Source organism: Felis catus, chromosome X (genome assembly GCF_018350175.1).
Source record: "Felis catus isolate Fca126 chromosome X, F.catus_Fca126_mat1.0, whole genome shotgun sequence".
Taxonomy (NCBI): domain Eukaryota; kingdom Metazoa; phylum Chordata; class Mammalia; order Carnivora; family Felidae; genus Felis; species Felis catus.
The window spans coordinates 13,534,454-13,556,155 of NC_058386.1; the positions used below are offsets into that span (position 1 = coordinate 13,534,454).

Genomic DNA, 21,702 nt, shown 5'->3' on the forward strand with positions numbered 1-21,702 from the left:
AGTCCTCTTTAGCATGCTTCTTAAAGTTTTATTTTATTATTATTATTAATTTTTTTTTATTTTTGAGAGAGAGAAAAAGTGTGAGGGGGAGGGGCAGAGAGAGAGAGAGAGGGAGAGGCAGAATCTCAAGCAGCCTCCAGACTGTCAGCATGGAGCCCGGCGTGGGCTTCGAACCCATGGACTGCAAGATGATGACCTGAGTGAAAGTTGGATGCTTAATCGACTGAGCCACCCAGGCACCCCATAGCAGTGCTTCTTAGATTACTGGATTTTTCTCTTCTAAGCAGCTTTACTAAAATACAATTCACATAATATACTTATCTAAACTGTACAATCCGATGGTTTTTACTGTATTAACAGAGTTGTGCAGCCATCAGTACAGTCTAATTTTAGAACATTTTTTATCACCTCAGAAAAGAAAGCCCATACTCATTAGCAGTCACTCACTATTCCCTCCTCCCCCCAGCCTTTGGTAATGAGTAATCTCTTTTCTGTCTCTGAGTTTGCGTGTTGTGGACATTTCATATAGAGTCATACAATATCTGGTTTTTCTGGGACTGCCTTCTTTCCTGTAGTATGTTTTATTTTTTTTATTATTTTTTTTAAGTTTTTTTTAATTTATTTTTGAGACAGAGAGAGACAGAGCATGAACAGGGGAGGATCAGAGAGAGAGGGAGACACAGAATCTGAAACGGGCTCCAGGCTCTGAGCTGTCAGCACAGAGCCCGACGCGGGGCTCGAACTCACAGACCGTGAGATCATGACCTGAACCGAAGTCAGACGCTTAACCGACCGAGCCACCCAGGCGCCCTTCCTGTAGTATGCTTTAAAGTTCATGTAGTAGTGTATATCAGCGCTTCATTCCTTTTCATTGCTGAGTAGTAGTCCATCGTGTGGATCTGCCACGTTTGTCCATTCTTCAGCTCATGGACGTTTGGCTTGTTTCCACCTTGGGGCTGTGAGGAAAAAATGCTACTGTGAACATTCATGGACCGATTTTTGTGTGAACGTGATGTTTGGAGTTCCCTTGGGTGCTTACCTAGGAGTGGAACTGTGTGTCATATTGTAACTTGTGTTCAACTTTTTGAGATACTGCCAAAATGCTTTCCCAAGTACCTACGGCATTTTACATTCATCTACCAGTAATGTGTGAGGCGTCCTATTGCTCTATGTCCCTGCTAACGCTTTCTATTGCCTTTTTTATTTTTGCCACCTTAGTGGGAGTGAAGTGGTATTGATTTTTCGTGCTTTTGATTTAAATTTCCTGATGACTACTGATGCTGAGCATCTTTTCTTGTGCTTATTAGTTATTTGTATATCTTCCTTGGTGAAATGTCTATTCAGATCCTTTGTCCATTTTTAAATTTGGTTGAGTTGTGTTTGTACATTCTGAATGTAGGTCCCTTATTAGATACATAATTGGCAAGTATTTTCTGTCTTTGGTTGTTCTTTCTTTCTTTTTTTTTAAAATTCAAGTTAACGTATAGTGTAGTATTGGTTTCAGGAGTAGAACCCAGTGATTCATCTCTTACCTATGACACCCAGTGCTCTCATCCCAACAGTGCCTTCATTCATTTAACACACCCCCACCCCTCCAGCAACCTTTAGTTTGTTCTTTGTATTTTAGACTCTCTTATGGTTTGCCTCCCTCTCTGTTTTTATCTTATTTTTCCTTCCCTTCCCCTATGGTCATCTATTTTGTTTCTCAAATTCCACAGATGAGTGAAGTCCTATGATACTTGTTTTTCTCTGCCTGACTTATTTCACTTAGCATAATACCCTCTAGTTCCATCCACGTTGTTGCAAATGGCAAGATTTCATTCTTTTTCATTGCTGAGTAGTATTCCATTGTATATATAAACCACATCTTCTTTATCCATTCATCTCTCAATGGACATTTGGGCTCTTTCCATACTTTGGCTGTTGAAAGCGCTGCTTTAAACATTGGGGTGCATGTGCCCTTTCGAATCAGCATTTTTGTATCCTTTGGATAAATGCTTAGTAGTGCAATTGATGGGTGGTAGGGTAGTTCTATTTATAATTTTTTGAGGAACCTTCATCCTGTTTTCCAGAGTGGTTACACCTACCCGTGTGTCTTCCCACCTGCAGTGCAAAAGGGTTTGCCTTTTTCTGCATCCTCGCCAACATCGGTTGTTTTCCTGAGTTGTTAATGTTAGCTATTCTGACAGGTGTGAGGTAGTATTTCTTTGTTTTTTTTCCTTTCTTGAGAGTGTCCTCTGCAACACAAGTGTTTTTTATTTTAATGAGGTCCAGTTTGTTTGTTTTTTTCTTTTGTTGCTTGTGCTTTTGGTGTCCTAGCTAAGAAACCACTGCCTAGCAGAAGCTCACAAAGACTTAGTCCTATATGTGGCCTTCCAGGAGTTGTATAGTTCTAGGTCTCACATTCAGGTTCGTGATCCAGTCCGAGTTCATTATTGCATATGCCGTGAGGAAGAGGTCCACCTTCATTCTTTTGTATATTCTTTTCGCATCACTTATTAAAAAGACAACTCCCCCGCCCCCAATTGTTTTGTACCTTTGTTGAAAATCAGTTGACAAATGTGAGGGTTTATTTATGGATTCTCAGTTCTGTTCCATTGATCTACATGGATGTCGTAATGCTAGTACCACACTGTCTTGATGACTGTAACTTTGTGTTAAGTTTGGAAATTGAGAAGTCTCAGTCTTTCAGTTTTCTTCTTTTGTTGTTCTTCCTTTTAAAGAATATTTTTGCTCTTTTGGGTCCCTTGCATTTCTGTATGAAATTTAGGACAAGCTGTTCAAATTCTGCAAAAAAGTGAAGAAGGATTGCACTGAATCTGTAGATGAATTTGGGGAGTATTGCCATCTTAACAATATCGAGTCTTCTGACCTGTGAGCATGGGATGTCTTTCCACTTCTTTAGGCTTTAAAAATTTCTTTCAAAGGTGGTTGTTTTGGAGAACTTTTTATATGTTCTACTCCTAAATCATTTTCTTCTACCTAGGTATCTAGTTTATAATCCAGGTGGGAGAAGAAAATGAAAGAAAGGCACTGTTAAGATACATTCTCTGTTCTGTTGGAGACAGTAGACTTTGAATAGGAAATTCTATCTGGAGGCTTCATGGAAATGCCAAGAATGACCTGCCTGAGGATTGTTAAATCCTAGATCAGGTTACCGCCAAGCAGCACTGAACTGCATTCTTTAAAGCAGTTGAAAAACACAAGTATTGCTTATCTCACTGGGGTTGTTCAGATTCTGAAAGGCAAACCAGTGAACCTTCTGGAGCACCAGATTGCTCCAAGATTTACTCTGCTTCCTATAAGTTTTATTTGATTTTTCTGAATATGTTTAAAATAAAAAGAATATCAAAAGGCAGATAGTGACAAGTCTTCCTCCCATTCTGTTCCCCATCTACTGAGTCACCCTTCGATTTTTATGTATCTTTCCAGAATTTGTTTATATATAGTAAATACTAATAAATATTATTCTGTAATCTTATCTAAGGTCACAGAGTGCATATTTAGACTTTGTAAGAAATAAATTCATAGCAAGTAGATTTTAAACAAAAATTTAAAGGAATCAGTACTTGATCAATTTGGGTATTCTACCTCATTAGTATTACTGAAGACTTCCCCTAAGTGAGTTAGGAGAAAATTTTGTTCTGGTCATCAATAAAATTACCTTATTCCTTGACAAGGAGGCTGTTTGAATCAGGCTATTGAACACTCTCTGCATAACAGATTTTGGCAGATACCCACATTATAGGGCTACTTGTCAGAACTCTGCTTGTGAAACAGTACAGAAAGTGCAGGTTTGTTTTTGGACAGAATGGGCAAATGCTACACAGTTCTCTGGCTGAATCCCAAACCGGGTTCAGATTTAATGTGCAGTCTATACATCTGCCTAAATCTGAATAATTTTTTTCCTCTGCACATGTAAATTTCTTTAAAAAATTAAAAAAAAAATCTCTTCACCCAGGGTGGGGCTCAAACTCAAAACCCTGAGATCAAGAGTCATGGGCTCTACTGACTGAGCCAGCCAGGCGCCCCACATGTAAACCTTCAATACAAATTAACTTATACCTCCCTAGGAACCCCCCAAAATAAAAAAGTATTAAATGTCAGGGTTTACTGAAGCCAAAATATTGGCAAGATATGTAGCTTTTAAAGCAATTTCATCATATGTATACATAATGTAATTTCCATTTCAACTTGTATAATGTATTTACTTTTCTTTTCCAAGAAGCTATCTGTTAAAGACATGGCTGACTTTCCTGTCCCAACTCAAGATGTGACTAGTGATGACAAACAAGGTATGAAAAGAATGAGTTTTCTTCCTTCAGGGACATTCTACCTGTGTTTCTTCATCCACTTCTCTTGGAATGGCTGACTTCGGGAGCATGTGGTAACAGGAACTTCCAAAGCCCCTCAACTCATTGGCCCCTTATTCACCTGTCCTGACCCTTTACTTGGAATTTGGTCATACTGATTAGGAAATGACTGGAAGCTGAAAGAATTGAGAGCGTAACATCTTGGGTTGGCAGAGGTGATCCCAGAACATCAGTACAAATGCACATTTGTATACAGGTCTAATCCTTGAGGAAGTTATCTTTCTGGAGGGAGTTTCTGTCCTTTGGATTTATCTTCTGTTACTTTGTGGATGTGAAGCTGTGTCGGGAAGCCAGCGGTAATTTGTCTGTCTTACCAGGCGAGTGAGAAGCAGCGCGGCTCAGTTTTCCATGTTAGCGCTACCGTTAAGCACAGAGATGAGTTGGCCTGGGAATATTTAGAACAGGAGGACCTCTCCCCACTCCCACCACTCCATATAATGCTTTATAATCTACCAGGTCCTTCCTCATTTACTGCCTTACTCAGTTCTCACAAAGCCGAACAGAGGCTAGTATGTTTTATCACCTAAAATTTAGAGATGAGTAAACCGAAATTCAGGCAGTAGGAGTCATTTGCTTAATAATAAAAAGAGTGGAGGTAAGAATAAAGATTTTCTGAGTCTCAGGCTAGTATTCCTTTTATTAGCTGATACTGATTTACTACCCATGAATGAGAGGCTTATCAGAAGGGACTAAAAATCAGTGAAGCTATTTCAAGTTTTGTTGTCGAAACCTGCCACCGACGCAAGCTTGTACAGGAGTTAAACATGAAAAGTAAGTTTTCCATTAGGAAGCAATGATCGCTTGCTCTCTATTTAAATCTTTGCTCAGGAGAGGCAGGCAGAACTAGACATTTTTTGCAGCAGTGTGTACTCTGATCACGTTCTTTCCTAGCGGGTCTTAGCCTTGATTGTGCGTTGGAATGACGGGTCTGAAAGTACTAAAGCCCGCATCTCACTCCCGGAGAGATTCTGATGTCATTGGTCTGGATGTCAAGAATGAAAGGAGGAGATTTCTGGCACTTCCTGGTAATACTCCTCCTAGCCACTAGAGCCGCGCTCGGTTGAAAGTTGGTAATTCGGCTATGTTCTTTGTGGGATGAGAACCTATTTCCCTACTTCAAGGGGTCTCTATTGTTTGGGTGCTGTAGCAACTTACAGAGGTTTGTTACACCATTTTCATAAGTGATGACTAGGGATTCTTTGCTTTAATATAATGTGCCTAAGAAATAAAATTTTACAGTTTTGTTTTCTTTTCTCCTCCTTTCTCTTGTTCCTTAAAAACAAAACACGTCTAGGTTTGAAAAGTACTGTGGATGAAGCCTTACCAAAGGACGTGTCTGAGGATCCAGGTAGGAGAAAACAATTTTAATACATTTTTGTGTAATTATTTTCTAATTTAAAAAACCTAACAGTGTCAGTGAGTAGAAAATTGATGGTTGTGTATGTTTCTCTCTAAATATTTGCCTTGGGTTTTATTGTAATGAAACCTTTGGTTGCTTTTTATACCTGAAAAGAGGGTGGTATTTTATTTTTAAGTTCTGAATTTAGGTTTCACCAATAGGAGCGCTCAGTTTGAAGTTAGAGTCTCATTGTTACTTTTACTGTAAAATTGGAAAGACTTGGAGTTGAGAAGATTTCAGCAAGCCATTGTGGTTTCTGTGGAGTAAGGAGCTTATGGGATAGATCAAGTGGAGGCCCACAGTTGAACTTCTCCATTTCCAAAGCAGAAATCTCCAATGTTTTCATGAAAATTCACCACCAGGAAGGCAAGTAAGTAAATGTGCTTCTACATGGAGGAGATCCCAAGGAGAAAAAGAAAAGGTGTGTTTGCCCACGTTCTTGGAGAGTCAGCACTGTGTCTGTGAACCAGGGAGATGGCCAGGCCTGTGTCCTCAGCTCTCTTGATGGGAGCCATCACTGAACTAAGATGAACCTAGTTAAAAACAAACTGGCTAGGGAGGGCGTTACTATTTGGAGCTCCGGTTACGAGGACATGAAAGAGGTTGCTGCATTCTTATTGTTCTCTCTCATAATATTTAATAAGTAAATCATGTTTGTTTGGGTTAGTTAGCTATCATCCCAAGCTTATTTGTTTAAAGTTGGAACAAAGGAGTCGATAGAACATTGAGGCTTATGCTATAGTAGAGTTTTCCCCAGACACCAAGTTCATTTGAGGTTTAAAAGAGAGAGGGATAGGGGCGCCTGGGTGGCTCAGTTGGTTGGGTGTCCAACTTCAGCTCAGGTCATGATCTCACAGTTTGTGAGTTTGAGCCCCACATTGGGCTTTGTTCTGACAGCTCAGAGCCTGGAGCCTGCTTCGGATTCTTTGTCTCCCTCTCTCTCTGCCTCTCCCCCACTTGTACTCTGTCTCTCTCTCAAAAATAATAAATATTTAACAAATTAATAAAAAGAGGGATGGAGGGAGAGAAGGGAGTAGGGGGAGAGAGGAGGAGGAGGGGAGAGAGTGAGAATGAATACAAATGAGAATATATGATTGATTTTAGTGAAGAGGTCTAAGAATCTGTTTTTAGATCGTCTGCCAGGCAGTTCCGGTGTGTAGCCTATTTTTGGAACCTTTGCCTCTAGAAGATGATATTAAGAAATAGAAAATCGTTGGGGCACCTGGGTGGCTGAGTCAGTTAAGCATCTGACTTTGGCTCACGTCATGATCTCACAGTTTGTGGGTTCAAGCCCTGAATCGGGCTCTGTGCTGACAGCTCAGAGCCTGGAGCCTGCTCCGGATTCTGTGTCTCCCTTGCTCTCTGCCCCCCCTCCCACTCACATTCTGTCTCTCTCTCAAAAATAAAATAAAACATCAAAAAAAAAATAAAAAAGAAATAGAAAACTGAGTTTATAGATCAACCATGACTCCCAAAGTGGTAGGAATTCTCAAGCCTAGTTTGGGCTTTTGAAACTGATTTGGGTTCTTTCATCAGAAAGAGAAATGCTCAGTTTGTGTAAAGACAAATGGATGACTGGCCTGTTAGAGAATTAAACTTTACGCTTGCCCTCTAAACCCATTTTAGGACAAATGCATGAGGTAGGTTCTTTCCAGCTTTAATTTCTGGAGCCAGAGTGGATGTACCTCAGGTTTTGTAAACTTCGTGTTGACGGTATTAATAAAAGCTATTTGATTTTGGAGAGTTAAATTGGTGCTTTTCCAACAGTCTTTGAGGCTCATAACTTCCTATTTTTTCCATGAGCATCATGTGTTCTCTGGAGCCTGAGCTGTAGATGTCATTTTTAAGATTTCTTTATTGAATGGGGCACGGAGTCACCAGACAAATCCTATCAGGGTGTGCGACAGTGCGTGAAGTACATCTGAATTTGTTTCACATTCTGCCTAGGAACATGCTATGTGGTTTCTGATTCATTTTTCCCACTGCTTCCCTATCTGGAGTGGATATGAGGGAATCCCTCATCTGAAACGTATTTAATACCCCCTTTCCTGGGGAATGTTTGAATTTCCAGTGCGAGACGCTGTAGAATTTCAAGGTGGTGGTTGTCCATGCCACACGGGCAGTTCACCTCAGTTGAGTTGCTGCTTTTTAGAGAATTAAACTTTAGGCTTGCCTTTTTATCCTCTTTCAATCTTCTGGAACGATGACATGCCTGCAATCTTCTGGGAAGTTGTCCTTCTTCCCTCTTCCTAGCTAAATGAGAAGCTATGACCTACCTGCTGGCTTTGGCCTGGATTCCAGTACAACACGACCTTGCCATTTTTGCAGATGCTCACATGCCCCAAATGCTCAGTCTGACTTTCAGGAGCTTGGAAGCTGATGGACGACTGAACCGGAATAGTGTTCTCCAGCTTTTTGTGATCTGAAACCTGTGGGGACTCACCAAGCCCTGCCTGTGGTATATTGTTGCAGGTGGCAGGAGAAGTCTCTCCCTGCCCTGTTCTTCCACAGTGGCTGGTAGTGTTGATAATAATGATAATAGTAATGGTGAGGAAGAGGATGTTGTGGTAGGACTGCTGTCAGGGAAGAGGGGGGTATTCCTTGTCACGTGGTTTTTTAATATGCCCTTATCCTTTTCATTGCTGAAAGTAGATTTCTTAGCTAACATACTGCAGCCTCATTCCTCGGAGCAAGCTGCACAATGGTGATCTTTTTCTTGATGTCTCTAGGCTATGCTGAGCGGATTAGGCCTGTTTGTCCCCACACTGTAGTCTTCAGACAGCTGTTAGTGATTCTAGCAGCTTCCCCATTTACTAGCTCTCACCCCATGGCCTTATGGGGTAGAGCAATTTTCTCCTTTCATTACCTGTTCCCACCTGCACCTCCTTTGCTGTCCTAGAGGGAACTACATTTAGAATCCAGATTTCTCAGCTTGAAAAATTAGCACTCTACAACAGTAATATTTTACAGTTCAAAAATAGATTGTTTTCCAAGTACCTTTGCCTTCTCTCTCCCCAGGAGAAAGGGGCTACATTTTTATTTTCTTCATTCTGTAGGTGAGGAGACTGAGGTTCAGAGACGCAACAGTTGGTATTGTGTCCAGGAGGAACACGTAGGCCTTAGGACTCCTGTCCTCGTCCCCACTGCTTATCCATACCCCTCACCCCATCTGTCTGTGTGTCTATCTCTCACCAGCAGGGTTCACTCTTCCACACCCATTCTTACCTAGGAGAAAGAGATAATGGCACTTGACAGAGGCATTTAACGGTCACTACAGTCTGGTTTGGGGAACCAGACTTTTATTTTAAAATGACTAAGACTTTCCCAACCCACATATTTCTCTTTTTTTAATGTTTATTTGTTTATTTTTGAGAGAGAGAGCTAGCAGACGAAGGGAAGAGAGAGAGAGGGAGAGAGAGAATCCCGAGCAGGCTCTGCACTGACAGCAGGGCTTGATCATGACCTAGGGTTAAATCAGGAGTCAGATGCTTAAGCGACTGAGCTGCCCAGGTGTCCCCGGGCCCACACTATTTCTGGAAAGTAGTGTAGCCTGAGGGAGAAGAGGGGTCAGAGCCAGCTGTGGGCAGCCTGCCCGGAGGACGGCCCCCGGATTTGTGGTGAGTCCGGTCGCACTGTCCACTCAGCCCCAAGGCGGCCTGCTTGGCTGCAGGAGCAGCTCCCCTTAGGCCGCTTTCCTCTGCTGCCTGGAGTTTGTGGGGTGGGAAGAGGTAGTTTTCCATGTACATGTGGGTGGGGGTGCGTGATAATGGGCAAGACAGGGCTCAGACTCCTCGGGCGTCCAGTGCTTTCCAGAGCTCGGAGAGCATTTTGATGGGTTGAAGTTGAAACATGCCTGTGTTCTCGCTACAACAAGCCACAATGCTTGTTTTGAGAGAAATGTGTCTTTTCTACAGCTGACCATATCTAAGGGAATACATATTGCTTCTTTGCTTTGTGCCTTGTTAACATTTTTAACTCCTCTTTCTCTCCTGCTTATCTAACTCATAGATTTTAACGACCATCATAAATCTAGGCTCCTTCATACCAAGGAGGGTTTTTATCTTTAGAGCAATGTAAAAAAAGGTGGGATGATGCATTGAGACATTTTCTCTCCGGAAGAACTTCTGCAAACAATACACAAATGATATTCTCCGTGTTCCTAGTTAGTAGCACTTTTTCTATGAATTTTTATGAGATTTTATGATGAAAGATTTGCAGTGTTTGCAAAACCTTAGCATAACTGGTGGTTTCTAAAGTTGTCTTCCATAGGGTACTGAAAATATAAAAAAGGATCAATGTTTTTGTAAATGTTTCTAATTATTCCCAACAACTTGTGATGGGAAAGTTAGGGTCCATGGGTGTTGATAGTGAGCAAGTTGTTAATGATTTAAATTTGATAAGGAACAGTCTCATATGGTTGGTAAAATATCTTAATGATTTCATTCCGTACTATCGTCTGTGTGATTTGGTCACAGGGACATAGGACACAAGAGTATTTTCTTGGAGGAAAAGCTGTGTTGCTCATTTCAACTTAGCTTGTGGGAGCTTTGATTTCTTGTGGTCATGCTACTCTGGTAGTGTATCTTAAGAAATTCTTAAAATATGTAACCTGATAGAGTTCTTCCTAGCCTTCAGGGGAGCCTGGTTCAAAATCAGTTACTAAGCTATCAGGATAGACCAAGGAAACCACACGTCAGAACCCCTCATATAAGTAGATAACCCCATGAGAGGGTTGTCTTTTTAGATTGGAATTTATTCATCAGCATAGATTTGAGAATAGCTCCTTAGTGCTCTGACAGAAGGATGAAAAATGTTGGATTTTCTTTCCTTTGAACTGTGCCTTTAGCTTTAGAAATGAAATGAGAAAATAATGAAGATGTGGAGGCAGTTAAGTTCTCCACAGGGATGCCTGCACCTCATATTTACCTGTTGAGATATATGTTCTCTACTAGCCCAGGTATTGCTTATAAACCTGTTCAACCGCAGAAATGAAAGCCAAGTAAACAACAACCGGTCTTTGTTTCAGCCACTTCTAAGGATTCCAACAGCCTCAAAGCAAGACCAAGATCCAGGTAGTGTTTGTTTAATTTCTGCTTTAATGCCCTTCGTACCCTCTCTTTGACTAGAAATAAAGTCCCACAACCCAAAGCCCAACCCACGATCTCCTTTTCCTTTAGATTGGCAGCTTAGACAATGGGTGAGTTCCTTTGTCACGAGAGGCCTGATCGGAGCTTGCAGTGCTGCTGGGAGACTCTTAATTTCTGTGTCTCTTAGTGGTAGAAGGTGGTGGCTGCTGCTGGCTGGTCGACTGACAAGAAGTGGCTTGTGTGCCGTGGCCCCCTTGTTGCAGGATGATAAGGAATAGAGGGCAGTGGCTCTGCAGAGAAGGAAAAGTGGTTAAGAGGTGACTAACCCTGAAATTTACTGTCGTGACAAGGTCGACACCAAACAGACACCTGAGGGATAAAATCTAGAGGAGGAAAAACAAATGCTCACAGTCATTTTAAAATGAGGCTTGAAGCTTCGGGTAAGCGGTGCTTATGGTCTGTTTTATCCTATCTTAGAGCCTCTTTTTGGAGTCACAGTTTTTAGATTGGTAGAAGAGGGAGAGCCAGGAAGGCAGAGTTGCGGTTGGCATTGGACATCAGAATGGCAGATGGAGGAGAAATACATGAACATGAATAGAACATCAGAGAGGGGAGATGGTATTGGGAGCACTTTTCAGTGGTAGGAATACAGTGGAAGATAGGACAGTACGTTTGTGGCTTCCACTGTTTGCTTTGGCTCTTAGTGACTTTTTTCTTCCTTTGGCTACTTAGACACGTCCCTGAAAAAGTGAAATTAAATCTGATAATACTTTATATGCTTGAAATACCGACATTTAAGGAAATCTCGTCTCTGTGTAAATCTGAGAGTTACCCCTTAGTCTAACTTGTATATCTGGATTTTCTATATTGGGGATTTGTTTTCTTGTTTATAGAAGGTACAGATACCTATAGTCATGTTTTTTGAAACAATAGATACAGGAATTCTTTTTGGCCAAAAGAAAAGATACAGTCACCGTTTTTCTCTATGGCTGCCACATTTACTCATCCTTTGTTGTTGTTGTTGTTTTAAGGATGAATGGCTCTTTTGCAAATTAGTCTGTACTGACTTTAGGATGTAGGAATAGTAACATTTATCTGACCTCATAGTAGGAAAAACCTTTGACTTGCAGGAAGCTGCTTAGGTGTGCTATATTAACTATAATTTGAGCCTCACATTTTTCTTCTGTTGACTTCCTCTTTTTCTCAAAGCGAGTGAAAGTACAAAACTTCATAGTCACATATTCTATTATTAATATCTCTGCCAAATTTTATTTTATTTTATTTTATTTTATTTTATTTTATTTTATTTTTTAATGTTTATCTATTTTTGAGAGAGAGAGAGAGAGAGAGACAGAGTGAGTGGGGGAGGGCAGAGAGAGAGGGAGACACAGAATCCGAAGCAGGCTCCAGGCTCTGAGCTGTCAGCACAGAGCCCGACACTGGGATTGAACTCACCAACTGTGAGATCATGACCTGAGCCGAAGTCGGATGCTCAACCGACTGAGCCACCCAGGCACCCCTCTATGGCCAAATTTTATATGTTCTTTTAAGGATTGGTCTCCTGGTCTAATTTGGACCTTTTTATTTTCACTGTAACCCACTGGGTCTTTACTGAGACCGAGAGAGTCAAATTATTTTTATTTTCCTTTTTAGAATAATAAAACTTTGTAGAAATGTGAGGGGAAGAGGGAAAATCCCCATTCTGACATTACTTATATTCATTATTGTGTTGATTCCCTGCACATTTATATTGAAATTGGTTGTGGTCCTAGTTTTCCAGTATCACTTATTTGATACTCAGTTAACTTTCCATATGGAAATACAAGTATACAGGTTACATATGGGAATAAAATGGAATGAGGTATGTGGGACGGGATGGTGTGCCTAACTATATATATGTGTTAGTGTACACATGCACACATATTATTTTTTCTTTCTTGACTGAAAAATGTCACTAAAGCTCTGTCTGGCATAGAAAGTTCTTTTTTTTTTCTTTAATTTTTTTTAAATGTTTATTTTTGAAGGAGAAAGAACGTGAGTGGGAGAGGGGCAGAGAGAGAGGGAGACACAGAATCTGATGCAGACTCCAGGCTCTGAGCTGTCAGCACAGAGCCCAACATGGGGCTCGAACTCACAATCTGTGAGATAACGACCTGAGTGAAGTCAGTCGCCCAATCGACTGAGCCATCCAGGCGCCCCTAAATCTTTTTATTTTTTTTAACATTTATTCATTTTTTGAGAGACACAGAGTATGAGCAGGGGTGGGGCAGAGAGAGAGGGAGACACAAAAACCGAAGCAGGCTCCAGGCTCTAAGCTGTCTGCACAGAGCCTGATGCGGGGCTTGAACTCAAGAACTGTGAGATCATGACCTGAGCCGAAGTCAAATGCTTGAAAGTTCTTTTAATTTCTAGCAGGAGTCTCCCATTTCCTTTTCAAATCAAGAGTTCCCATTTGAAAATGTTCTTTCTTATCAATTTCCTCTGACTCTGGTTGAAAGTACTAGAGCGTTCTTCGTGCTGGTTCCTACATGCCTTTGCCTTGTCCGTCATGCCACTTATTTTACAGGGACCACCCCAGAGCACATCACATGCCATTATGGTGGCTTTATTAAAGATTGCAATCTTGCTTGACAAACAAAACTCTTCAGCCACCACAAGGAAACCCTTGAGGGAATGATTCAGGAAGGTAAAATCTTGCTATGCCCAAACCAGCTTTACCAAGAATTGAAATTGCTTAATAGTAATAGATAGATTCTGATTTTATAAATGCCTCTCTAATAGCTAAATACTGATAGCAGTTTCCTGAGGTTAATTTGTCCCTAGAACCTATCTCTGACTCAAAGGTCATTTTCTTCTTTGACGTGAACTTAGCCGAGAAGCTGAGCAGAACGGATATACACATCCGCTTTTTAGAAAATCATATTGGGAACTCATCCACAAAGCTATTTCTAAGCAATAGACTGAGTTGAATTAATTTAGAAAATAATTACGTCTCTAAGTAGTTTAGCCGCTGCTACCAAAAGATTTCTTTCCTGGCTCATAGGCAGTATCAGAATATTTTAAAAATGGAATTTAGAAAGAGATTGGAGTTTGAATCGAACCTATGTAACTTTCTAGCTATGTGACCTTTGGCAAGCTATTTGTTTCCTATTTCTTTAAATGTCATTATTGGAGTTACAGTCTCAGAAGTTGCCTAGTTAGTTAGCTACTGACTTGTTACCGAGGGAGGGAGAAGGTTAAGAGGATGCTCTTGCTTTGAAAATTTGACCCCCAAACTGGTCTTTCTCACGGTGAGACAGCCTCGACCCCTCCATCTGACTGATGTGTGTTTTCCTTTCCTGAATTTCACTTGTGGCATATTCCCCTGAGTATCGGATACTTACTCTCAGGTTATCTGTCCCACTCCCATATGTGCCTGTCATCACGTTTGCATGTAAACAGGAGGAAACTTCTGCAGTCTGTTAACCCATGAAGCCCTTCTGTTACAATATGGAAGTACCTAAGCAGAAGGTTTACATGTTATTCTTATTAACAGTACCAGTAGAAACTGGTTTGAATTTAGCTTTTCCTTTGGGTAAATTTAGGTCTAAGATATAATATGAACAAAGAGGTTGAAAAAGTTTCTGATTCACGGGTTGGGTGTGGGCAGTTACTGCAGATACTGGCACCCAAGGGACAGTAGAATTCATTGTTGCTTTGAGATGGGAACTGGTCAGTCCTTTGTAGTGGGTGTTTCCATTCCAACCCTACTTCAGAGACTAAAGCTTTGCTGTCTCCCTTCCGACCTCTCCTTATTTTGCTGCAGATCTTACTCTAGCACCTCCATAGAAGAGGCCATGAAAAGGGGCGAGGACCCTCCCACCCCGCCACCGCGGCCACAGAAAACCCACTCCAGAGCCTCCTCCTTGGATCTGAATAAAGTCTTCCAGCCCAGTGTGCCAGGTGAAGTGCCCCTCTGCACCCCAGTCTTTCCTTTTCCTGTGAGAGTCCGTGGATGTGTGTCTGCCACAGAGGCCTTTGTGAGTTCACGGGACGAGCAGACCTGGCCGTTTCCCATCCTGGGAAGGTCTTCGAGTTGCTATGGTATTCCTGGGAGGGAAAGCAGTTCTAGGCAGATAGATCTCCCATGTGTCTGGAGCCTTGCCCACACTTGCTATGGACCAGGAATTAAGAAATTCTGTACCAAGAGGATTAAAATACTTTAACCCCACATAGCCCACTGAGTGTGCATGGCTGGGGTCTTGTTCTCTGCTGCATTGTGGTAATTTATATATTATCTGTTATTTCCCCAACGCTTACGTGGTTCTTTTGTGAAAGATCTTGGTGATCAACACCCGGCCAGAATCTTCTCCTGTGTCTTACCCGTGTGGTGAAGATCCTGTGTCCTGGAGGGTTTAATGCTAAGGGGGCTCTGCTTTCTAAATCTGACTGATGATTAGCTGGTTGGTGGAGGGGATTAAGGCCAGGGCTCCTCTAGGTAGCCTGGTGGGGGCCTTCTGGGGCTGGGACTTCTTCGAGGCAGCCACTGTACAGCTGGGCGGGTGGTGAGGGAGGTTGGAGGGCCCTGTCTGCTTGCCTGGCTCCCTGGGAAGGGGGAGAGGTCCTCCTAGGGAACTTACAGAGCAGCAGATGAGAACCATGCCTTGGCTTTAGTGAAGGTGCTAGGATGCAGTGCCTTCCCAAGTGTTATTTTGGGAGCAGCGAGGGCCGTTCCGCTGACTAATGTAGGCAAGCTATAAATACAGTGATTTCCTGGAACTTTTTCTATATCTGTGTGCATTTTAAATCAAGCCAGCCTCAGATGCTAGTGATTTGCAGATTATTATATTTTCTACTAAAGCAAGAAAAGACTCTCTTTGGCTCACACATTAGCATGACCCCTGTGTCCCAGCAGAGCTCAGCATGTTTTAGTTGTTCTAATAAAGTAGTCTCCTCACAGTAAAGTTACAGATTGTTTTTTAATATACTAGAGTCTGGAACTCTCTATGAAATTTGATTCTCTGCCATGAGTTCATCAGATAAAAATTTGCCTTGCATTTTCCCCCATACTTTGATCCAAATTCTGGCATAATTTCATAGTAACTGGTATTTGAGGTGGGAGTAGCCACGGATGATGATGCTATAAAAATTTCACATGGCTGGTGGATTATGACCTAGAAGGTTTTCCTATGCATGCAAGAAGATTAAAACAATCTGGGCAGCTATCTTAATACGTTTTCCTTGGGAGGAGAGGCTGGAAGCGTGCAAGCATCTCTCTGGCTGTGCAAGCCCACGAGTGCCGACCGTGCTGGGGAATGGATGTGCTGTGGCTCTTCCGACATTGCATCATAGAATGGAAGAGACGAGGCTGGATTTGGAGTCCAGCTCAGCTGCTTATTAACTGTTTAATTTTCAGCAAGTGGCTTAATCTTTCTGCATTTCAGATTTTTAATCTGTAAAATAGGGCCAACTGTCCGCGGAGTTGTAGGGTTTTGGTGAGATGATAAACATGATCCTAATAGCAGCATGTTTGATCCATATGCACTCATTTGCACAGAAGATCATTGAGGAAAGGGAGTCTGAGGATAAAGTCCCCTGACTCCCTTGATCTCCCGTGGAATAGTTCCTTGGTGGGCTCACAGAGGGACCGAGCCCCAGTTGCCTGCTGTGGTAGAAACACAGGATTGTGAAAAACAGGGGAAGTGAGGCTAGATTGCTGAGTCAGAGTGGCCTACGGTGGACTGACTGTGTGGAGAAGAAACAGGATGGAGAGATGATGCCAAGAAGCAGGAATGAAAGAGGGAAGTGAAGAAAGTGATGAGGTGGTTGTTACATAGGAGGGCTGATGTTTATATAAAGGGAGGAGAAGGATATAGAATAAAAGACTGTAGCTACCAAAGGGAGGAGAGCCCACAGACTCGGTGTCGGATTTGGGTGGGATTTAAGGGAAGAGCTTAGAAGAGGGTGGCATTAATGCCTTCACATTTATGCAGATAGGTAACATGATATGGGGAAGGATAACAAAGGGCTGATTTGAATATTTTATTTTTTTAAAATAATCTCTACACCCAACATCGGGTTCGCACTCACAACCTGGAGATCAAGAGTCGCATGCTCTACCGACTGAGCCAGCCAGGTGCCCCGCAAAGGGCTGGTATAGAATGTAAATCTATAAAAATGAACAAGGCCACTTGGCAGTCAGGGGCAATTGGCTTTACTTTGATACCTGTAAAACAGTCTCAACTTATATTCACAGGAGTCTAGATTCTCCCAGGGCTCTAGATAGGTAGGTGCTGGTATTAGACCTAAAGGTGTATGCTTTCATAGGCAGGCATTGGTATGACACGAATGCCGTGTGTAAAAGAGAGATCAGATCACCTTTGTAATAGCTGATCCAGGTTGCGGAGCCATCCTCTCAAGGCTTGAACAGCTGCTGTGTTTTAGAGAAAATAAAAACGTGTAAGAAAGTCTCTGTGGTGATGCAAGTGTACAAAACCTAGATGTAGTCAAACCTGGGACTTGTTCAGTGATGTTTAGATTTTATAGTTCTATGCTTATAGCCACAAAACATTTTATTACTGAAATTCCTGTAAGAAAAACCACACTGCGAAGGTAGTACTTTTTAGAACCTAACCTCCTGTTCCTCATCGAAACAGTTGTTTTCATCAAGCAAATATTTTTCATAACAGGGTTATCTTTTGTTCCACTACCCTCATTCCACTCTCAACAGTGACCTGCTCCAAAGCCATGCCTAAAGCTTGCAACCAGAGGCCGGTGCTGGTGAACCCCCTTCAGGCCACGGAGAGCCCTCTTCCAGTCATTGGGCGTCAGTCAGCCTGGCAGGAGGGGCAGGGACTGTGTGGAGGAAACACAGCCATCCCTTTAAAGCTGCAGACCAGAAACCTTCATCACTTCCACTCAACTTTTAACTGGGGAAAGCTAGTCCCGTGGAGATAGCTGGCTGCAGGCAGCTGGGCAGTGTAGCTCCTGTTAGGGTAGCCATTTCCCGTTGACATCCCTCTTACTATAAAAGAGGAGAGTGGATGTTGGTGGACAGCTCTTTCCACCACATCCCGTATGGTCAAATACATTGAGATCCACGTGTTCAAACCATTGTGATGGCTGAACAAAACACATCCATGGTTAGATACTACCCATGGGTTGCCAATGTTTTATCTCTGCTTTAGACATCCTGATAATAAAAATCCATTCTGGGGCTAGGAAGTTATAGTACATCCATATTATGAATACTTACGAAGCAGTTAAAAAGAATAAGGTATGTGTACTAAGTGGAGACCTATCTAAGTGAAGAAGGCACAGTGCAGAATATGTATGTTGTTTTCAAATGTGTAGACAGTTTCCGGAAGGATACTTAGAAAAGTGGTACCAGTGGTTGCCTCTGGGGAAGAGAATAGGATGACTGGGAACAGAAGTGAGAGAGAAACTCACTTTTCATTGAACACCCACTTGTATCTTGGTTTTTAAGTGAGAGAGAGAGAGAGAGCAAGCGAGAAGAAGTGGGGGAGGGGCAGAAGGAAGGAGAGACAGAATCCCAACCAGGCTTCACGATATCAGCACAGAGCCTGATGTGGGGCTTGAACTCAAGAACTGTGAGATCGTGACCTGAGCCAAGATCAAGAGTTGGATGCTTAACTGACTGAGCCACCTACGTGCCCCTCTGCACTTGCATCTTTTAAATTTTGCCTCATATATAGATATTATTATTTTTAATGTTTTATTTATTTTTGAGAGAGCGTTATGAGTGGAGGAGGCACAGAGAGAGAGGGGGATAGAGGATCCAAAGCAGGCTCTGCACTGACAGCAGCAAGCCCTGATGCAGGGCTTAAACTCATGAACTGAACCGTAAGATCATGATCTGAGCTGAAGTTGGACGCTCAACTAACTGAGCCACCTAGGCACCCCGATATTTTAAAAATTTTACTTTTCACTCCGTAGTCACAATGACCAGATGGTACCTGAGAGCACCAGAAATGTCCTTCCTGGCTGAGTTTACCTGTCTCAAACTTGCCTACTATTCTCTATCCAGGGTATTTTTATGACCAATCTGTTGCCACTTCCTAGAATGCACCTGAAATAACAGAAGCATTTTAGGACATTCTTTAAGGTTCTGATAGGTTCTTCAGATTCCTTTTGAGTGCCTTTCCAATAGTGAGGAATAGTTTTAGAGGACTTCCTCTAGCCTCCATTGTGAGATCTACGGATGGGCAAAGTGTGATAACGGCTCTCTCTTACCTTGGAATGGGGGTGTATTTTTTAGTTGGCAATCTGAGAAGAGTCTGTCTGGGGTTTCCTACAAACAAATACATTTTTCTGCAACTTGAGAAATAGGTAAATGCCTTGGGAAGAAGAGATACAATATGTCTTACCAACTTAACCGTTCAAGTTCTCCGAAGGATGAATTTGCTCACACAGACGGCTTTGACCTTATAGATTTCCTTATTGTATCATTCATGTGAGTGCTACTTGGTTCTCTTTTAAAATCTAGTAGGATTATGGGATTCCTGCCCCACCCCCAAACTTTTGGGTCTGCAGTACACATCCAGCTTAATGGTTCAGTTTGGCAGTCTGGACAATTTTTTTTAATCAAAGCTTTATTGAGATAAAATCCACACACTATAAAATTCGCCTTTTTAAAAAAGTTTTTTTATTATTTTTTATTTTGAGAGAGAGGCAGAGACAGCGCGCGAGCAGGGGAGGGGCAGAGAAAGAGGAAGACACAGAATCCAAAGCAGGCTACAGGCTCTGGGCTGTCAGCACAGAGCCCGACGCAGGGCTCAAATTCACGAACAGTGAGATCATGACCTGAGCCAAAGTCCAGTGCTTAACCGACTGAGCCATCCAGGCACCCCTAAGATTCTCCCTTTTTAAAGTATACAATTCAGTGGCTTGTAGTAGATTTACACTGTTGTGCAACCACCAGCATTATCCATTTTTAGAACATTTTCCTCACTCTAAAAAGAAACCCCATGCTCACTAGCAGCCCCTTTTCATTCCCCTTTCCTCTTCCCCCAGCTTTTGGCATCCTCTAACATACTTTCCGTTTGTATGAATTTGCCTGTTCTGGACATTCCATATTAGTGGCATCACACAATATATGGTCTTTTGTAACTGGCTTCTTTCATTGAATATAATGGTTGCGAGGTTCATCCATGTTGTAGCATGTAGGAGAACTTCATTCCTTTTATGGATGAATAATATTATATTCTATGAATATGGCACATTTTATTCATTTATCAGTTCATGGATATCCATGGGAGTGAACTTTCTGGGTTGTACAGTAACTGTAAGTTGGACATCTCAAGGAACTACTGAAGTAGTTGCACCAGTTTACCATCTCACTAGCAATCTGTGAGGACCGCAGTTTATTCTTGAAGCTCTTGTTATTGCCTGTCGTTTTTATTTTAGCCATCATGAAGTTTTATCTTATCATGGTTTTGATTTCCATTTTTTTTTACTATTATTATTTTAAAGTAATCTCTATATCCAACATGGGGCTTGAACCCATGATCACAAGATCAAGAGTCAGATGCTCTACCGACTGAGCCAGCCAGGCACCCCTTTATTTGCATTTTTCTAATGACTAATGATGAACATCGTTTCATGTGCTTGTTGGCCATATTTGCGCCATTTTTAGGGAAATGTCTCTTCAAAATCTTTGCGCATTTTTAAATTGGGCTGTTTGTCTTCTTATTGTTGAGTTTGTAAGGGTTCTTTATATATTCTGGATACAAGTCCCTTTTCAGATATATGATTTACAAATATTTTCTCAGTTTGTGGGTTGTCCTTTCAACCTTTTGATGGTATCCTTTGAAGTGCAGAAACTTTTAATTTTGATGAAGTCCAGTTTATTTTTTCTTTTGTCATTTGTGCTTTTGGTATCATATCTTAGAAATCATTGCTCAATTCAAGGTCACAAATACTCTTTTCTTCTAAGAGTTTGATATTTTTCACTTTTACATTTAGGTCTCTGATCAATTTTGAGTTGATTTTTTGTATGTGGTGTGAGGCAGGGGTTCAAATTTTGTTTTTTGTTTTTTGTTTTTTTGCATGTGGCTACCCAGTTGTTCCAGTACCATTTGTTGAGAAAACTATTAATTACCTGTTTAATTTTCCTGGCACCCTTGTTGAAAAATCAACTGATCATGACCATAAAGGTTTATTTCTGGATTCTCAATTCTATTCCATTAAGCTAGCACCATACTGTCTTGATTGTTGCAGAATTGTAGTAAGTTTTGCAATTGGGACATGTGAATCTGCCCACTTTATTCTTTTTCAAGATTGTTTTGGTTATTCTGGGTTCCTTGCATTTCCATATGAAATTTATGATCAGGTTGTCAATTTATATTAAAGGCAGCTGGGCATCTGGTAGGGATTGCATTGACTCTGTAGATCAGTTTGGTTAGTATTGCTGTCTCAACAATATTTTCCCCCAACTTTATAATGAGAGTAATTGACAAAAATTATACACATTTATGGTCTACAACATGATGTTTTCCATCTTAACGGTATTAAGTCTTACAGTTCATGAGCACAGGATATATTTCCATTTATGTAAGTCTTTAATTTCTTTCAACAGTATTTTGTAGTTTTCACATATAAGTTTCACACTTAAAAAATTTATTGTTAAGTATTTTGTTTATTTTGATGTTAGTTTAAAGGGAATTGTTTTCTTACTTTCATTTTTTCAGTCTTCATTGCTGGTGTATAGAAATATAATTTTTTTAAGTTTATTTATTTTGAGAGAGAGAGCGAGAGCATGTGCAGGTGGTGAAGGGGCAGGGAGAGAACAGGAGAGAGTGAGAATCCCAAGCAGACTCCATACTGTCAGCGTGAAGCCCAGTGT

General features: G+C 41.5%; 1 protein-coding gene across 8 annotated transcripts in view; it reads left to right on the plus strand.

Moving 5' to 3' along the window:
* REPS2 (RALBP1 associated Eps domain containing 2) overlaps nucleotides 1-21,702 on the plus strand; it is a 217,346-nt gene that overhangs the window by 117,610 nt on the left and 78,034 nt on the right. For 5 of the 8 annotated variants that reach the window (XM_045050522.1, XM_023248867.2, XM_023248868.2 and 2 more), the window contains exons 10-13: nucleotides 4,226-4,295; nucleotides 5,668-5,721; nucleotides 10,799-10,844; nucleotides 14,665-14,801. In XM_045050522.1, the coding sequence (XP_044906457.1) occupies nucleotides 4,226-4,295; nucleotides 5,668-5,721; nucleotides 10,799-10,844; nucleotides 14,665-14,801 (307 nt within the window). The remainder of the gene's footprint in view (nucleotides 1-4,225; nucleotides 4,296-5,667; nucleotides 5,722-10,798; nucleotides 10,845-14,664; nucleotides 14,802-21,702) is intronic. The other 3 variants (XM_023248871.2, XM_023248872.2, XM_023248869.2) reach the window with 2 other exon arrangements.